The sequence below is a fragment of the Clinocottus analis genome, unplaced genomic scaffold (genome assembly GCF_023055335.1).
Source record: "Clinocottus analis isolate CAN_PGR_092001 unplaced genomic scaffold, fCliAna1.0.p SCAF_17, whole genome shotgun sequence".
NCBI lineage: Eukaryota > Metazoa > Chordata > Actinopteri > Perciformes > Cottidae > Clinocottus > Clinocottus analis.
The window spans coordinates 16,378,812-16,382,838 of NW_027175898.1; the positions used below are offsets into that span (position 1 = coordinate 16,378,812).

Genomic DNA, 4,027 nt, shown 5'->3' on the forward strand with positions numbered 1-4,027 from the left:
GCCTCCGAACGCTTCGGCCTCGGCCCGCTGTTCCTGCTGTCGGCGCGCTCCGCCGCGCAGCTCGTCTCCGTGGCCGTGCCGCTGCACCGCGGCGAGAACCCCTTCGGCCCGCCGGGCTACCGCCTGCGCCTGCTCTGCTACGGCGTGGCCTACTCCCTCGGCCTCTGCTGCGCCTACGCCTCCCTGACCTTCGTCTCGCCCGGGGACGGCGGCGTCACCGCCGCCTGGCGCCTGGCCACCACGGCGCTGTCGGCGACCCTGGCCTTCCTGCTCCTGGAGGAGAGGCTGGGGTTGCCCGACGGGATCACCGTGGCCGCGGGGCTGTGCGGCCTGGGGCTCGTCCTGCTCCCCGCGGCCGACGAGGGCGACTCGGGCTCGCGGAGCGACCCGGTGGCGTTCTGGAGGGGCGCGTTCGGCTGGTCCCTCTCGGCCCTCGCGGGACTGTGGACGGCGTTGGCGCTGGTCGGGTACCGCTCCTTGAAGGAGCGGGTCGGGGTGGGCACGGCGTTGTTCACGGTCAGCTGGACAGGCTGCCTGCTCGCCCCGGCCTCGCTGGCCCTGCTGCAGGAGGGCTGGTCCTGGCCCCCGAGCGGCCCCGCGTGGGGTCTGGTCCTGGGCCTGCTGGCGTGCTCGGCGGCGGCCTTCCTGGGGATGACGCACGCCCTCACCCGGCTCCACCCGGCTCTGGTCTCCGCCTCGCAGAGCCTGGAGGTGCCCGCGGCCATGCTGCTGCACCTGGCGGTGCTGCCGCTGGCGCCCACCGCGCCGGAGGTCGTCGGCAACGTGATGGTCCTGCTGAGCGTCGGCTGGCTGGTGGCGATCAAGCTGCTGCCGGCCCGCGGGGGAGGCCGGCGCCAACGGGAGGAGTACGAGGAGATTCTGGACTCACCTATCAAATAAGCCAAATCTTCTCTCCTCTTACACGCCTGCACACCATCATCGTCTTCCCCCTCGCTCACTCCCTCCCTCATGAGATCACTTCCGGTGTACATAAGAGACGGCTACGTGTTTATTGGAGCTTTATCGATTTTTGTATCGTCCTCTTTGCTTTTTGAGAAAGTGCCAATATTGTGTTGTCTGTTCTGGTGACTCTGTGATGTGACATTAAAATCTTCTAATCAGTATCCCATCTCCTTCAGTGTGTGTGTGAGAGTGTGTATGTGTGTGTGTGTGTGTGTGAGAGAGAGAGATAATCTTTTGGCTACATTTCACAGGAGTGTAATGTCAGTCACTTTTTTTACCAGCCAGCTGAGGGTTTGCCAAGGATTGATGCCGTCCATTTGGCTGCTGGCGAAGGAGCGAGAGAGCACACACGGGAGACAATGAGGGGAAGATGAATGCTGGGGGAGAGAGAGAGAGAGAGAAAGAGAGAGAGAGAAAGAGAGAGAGAGAAAGAGATGATGGGATCGGCATACAGATAAGACGCAAGAGAGGAAAGGGGAGTGAAGGCAGATGATGAAACAGAGGTGAAAGAGAAGGAAGCCGTGGGAAAGAAAGTCAGACTGATGGTGTCTGGGTGTTGTGCGTTGTGTCTTATTCGATCACCTGTTCCTCGTGTCTTATACCTGAATGACAGACACGTAACGGTCACTCTTCTTTTCTGGGCCTCTCCTCCTCTTTTCCCTCATCGTTAACCTGCTTTCTTTTTCGCTTCTTTGTCTTTTTTTTTCCCGTCTGTGTTAAAAACGAACGATGCGCCAACATGACAAGATGAATTTACTAAAATACACACACACTGCACAGATGGAGACGTAACACAACCATGTGTGTGTGTGGTTGCAGGAGGGCGGGCTGGCGGCAGTGTAAAAGCTCTGGCAGGGTTTCATTCATCATAAACACTCTGAGCATCGTAAGTTGTGGCCTCTCTGCGTTCAGACTAGAGGGGGCGACCCAGAGACCTTGTGGTCTACACAACTACACAAAACATTGAGGTGTAGCGGTACATAAACACATGCACGTACAAAAGGAAAGTGTGGGTGTTGTGCATGAACGTGCGCGCGGCTCTGAAAACGAGTTGACCGCCGCGTGGGAGGAGGGAGGAAACTGTTCCATGAGGCTGATGAGGTCCATCAATTAGATTTTATTCATCGCAGTAAACCCACAACATTTACGTTACAGTTGTATTTCATTGTCACCAGACGACAAAACATGCTCACAAAAATAGAAAAGAAACAGCTAAAAGCAGCAGCTAGAGGGGAGCGAGCAGTATCTAGCGGGGAGCTAGCAGCAGCGCTAGCAGCAGCGCTAGCAGCAGCGCTAGCAGCAGCGCTAGCAGCAGCGCTAGCTTGCTACAGCAAGGACAGTCACCGAAGGTAGCGGGACCAGCCCCGGCTCTAGGCCTGACTCGGTCCATCTGATGTGATGGTTTGGCCTCTCGGCGTGTCGTGCGTCTCCTCCTCCATTCCCGCCGCTCGCTCCGTCGCTCTGCTCAGCTGCAGGTGAACCTGCTGCAGTTCTGTTGCGATGACAAACAGGGCCTTCCCCACCGCGGTGAAGTCCACTTCCCGCTCAGGTGCGAACAGCTTCGTTCCCGGGCCGAGCTCCGGGCCGAGCTCCGTCCCGCCGCCCGCCGCCGCCTCCAGCCGCTTCAGCCGGGCGTTCGCCTCGCGGCCGACGCGCAGCAGATGCTGCAGCGTCGCATTCGACCTTCTCTCCCGCTGCGCTTCCTCCTCCCGGAGCTCCAGCAGGCCTCGTTGCAGCCTGACGGAGAGCGTTCCTCCTCCTCCTCTTCCTCCTCCTCCTCCGCAGCATTGCTCCAGAGACTCCAGCAGCATGTTCTGCCTCATCTGGGAGTTCTCCAGAGTGATGAAGAGTTTGTCCCAGCGGGAGACATCTGCAGCCTGGCACGCCGTGGTTGGAGTTTCCCCTGTTGACAACGACAGTTATATAGTCGTGCAGTTATGTAAAAATACTGGAGGATAAAGGAAAGGGGGGAAATAAAAGGTATAAAGAACACTTATTTCCTCACCTATGAAGTAATTGTGGTGTACTGCACTTCTCAGTTACAATAGTGCAATAAAAATAAGAACTAAAAACATGCTGCTTGCGCTGCAGTTCCAGTAATTTCCCTCTCAGAAAAGCTGGTGTCCAGCTGGCAACGACTGCAAGTTAACACCTAAAGTTTACTTTGCAATACAGTGGCTCCACATATAATAAAACAGTTAAATGCAGCATCCATATAAAATGTTTTTAAACATTTTGTTATTCAATCTCACATATTTCAAATCCGTAGCTTGAACATGTACAGATATACAGTTAAAATGAGCAGAGATAATATTTCCAGTCCATAAATATATAATTACATTGACCCGCAGAGATGTTTTGTTGGATGTGAAGAGGACCTAGAATAGACCCCTGTGGGACGCCTTTGCTCGCCCCTCTAAAACTACTATATCAAAGTGTGATGATGAACTCTTAAAGCAAATAAGATGTGTTTTACTGGCAAACCCTTCACAAAGTAGCCAAAAAAGGAGCCGAAAAACACAACTCACCCTCCTGCTGGTCCTGAGAGACCTCGTTGTCGTAGTTGTCCGCGTAGTTCCCTTCGTACTGGATCTCGGACGCACTCACGAAGCCGAGCACACACAACACGCGCCACATCCTGAACACATGCATGACGAAGCTCTGAATGTGTCGCTTTCAGAAAATAATAATACCATGAAGGTTTCTTCAGCTGCTGCCCCTCTTCACGATGTTGAAGGTTCTTCACACTGAGCCAACTGTTGCAGGCGCTGGCTTATAAACTCTGCAAGAGGGAAGAAGGGAGGAGGTTTTGACGAGGGTGGGACAGAGGTGGGGGTGCGGTGGAGGTTGGGTGAGTAATGCTTCAGTGGAGGTAATATGTCAAAAGTCAAACTGAATGGGAAATATGGGGCATGATAAGGAAAGAGAGGGGAAACTGTTTCAGTTGCTTAAAAGAGCTTATGTTATATATTGCTGCAAGATAGATATTGTGTGATTTATAGTGATTTATCACTATAACTGGGGCAGCTTTTTTGGACTTAATGACTCTTATAACTTGTACAGT

The 4,027-nt window shown here is 54.3% G+C and overlaps 2 protein-coding genes across 3 annotated transcripts in view; one reads left to right on the forward strand and one right to left on the reverse strand.

Annotated features, from left to right (window-relative positions):
- Positions 1-1,116, forward strand: part of slc35g2a (solute carrier family 35 member G2a) — a 5,047-nt gene extending 3,931 nt beyond the window's left edge. For both annotated transcript variants that reach the window (XM_068580703.1, XM_068580704.1), the window contains exon 3: positions 1-1,116. This exon is cut by the window's left edge and continues 533 nt beyond it. In XM_068580703.1, the coding sequence (XP_068436804.1) occupies positions 1-900 (900 nt within the window). In that variant the 3' untranslated portion in view covers positions 901-1,116.
- Positions 1,117-2,060: 944 nt separating this feature from the next.
- On the reverse strand, positions 2,061-3,724 carry LOC137787965 (pentraxin-related protein PTX3-like). The gene is made up of 2 exons (XM_068580744.1): positions 3,492-3,724; positions 2,061-2,866 (listed from the first exon to the last, which is right to left on the reverse strand). The coding sequence occupies exons 1-2, from the start codon at positions 3,613-3,615 to the stop codon at positions 2,334-2,336; spliced, it is 657 nt and encodes a 218-aa protein (XP_068436845.1). The 5' UTR covers positions 3,616-3,724; the 3' UTR covers positions 2,061-2,333.
- Positions 3,725-4,027: the final 303 nt, after the last annotated feature.

Excerpts from the sequence above, each read along its gene's own strand:
- LOC137787965 (XM_068580744.1), bottom strand. The coding sequence starts at position 3,615 with ATGCATGTGTTCAGGATGTGGCGCGTGTTGTGTGTGCTCGGCTTCGTG. Across the intron at positions 2,867-3,491 it reads CTCTCAGGACCAGCAGGAGG|GGGAAACTCCAACCACGGCG; the intron begins GTGAGTTGTGTT and ends CGTTGTCAACAG.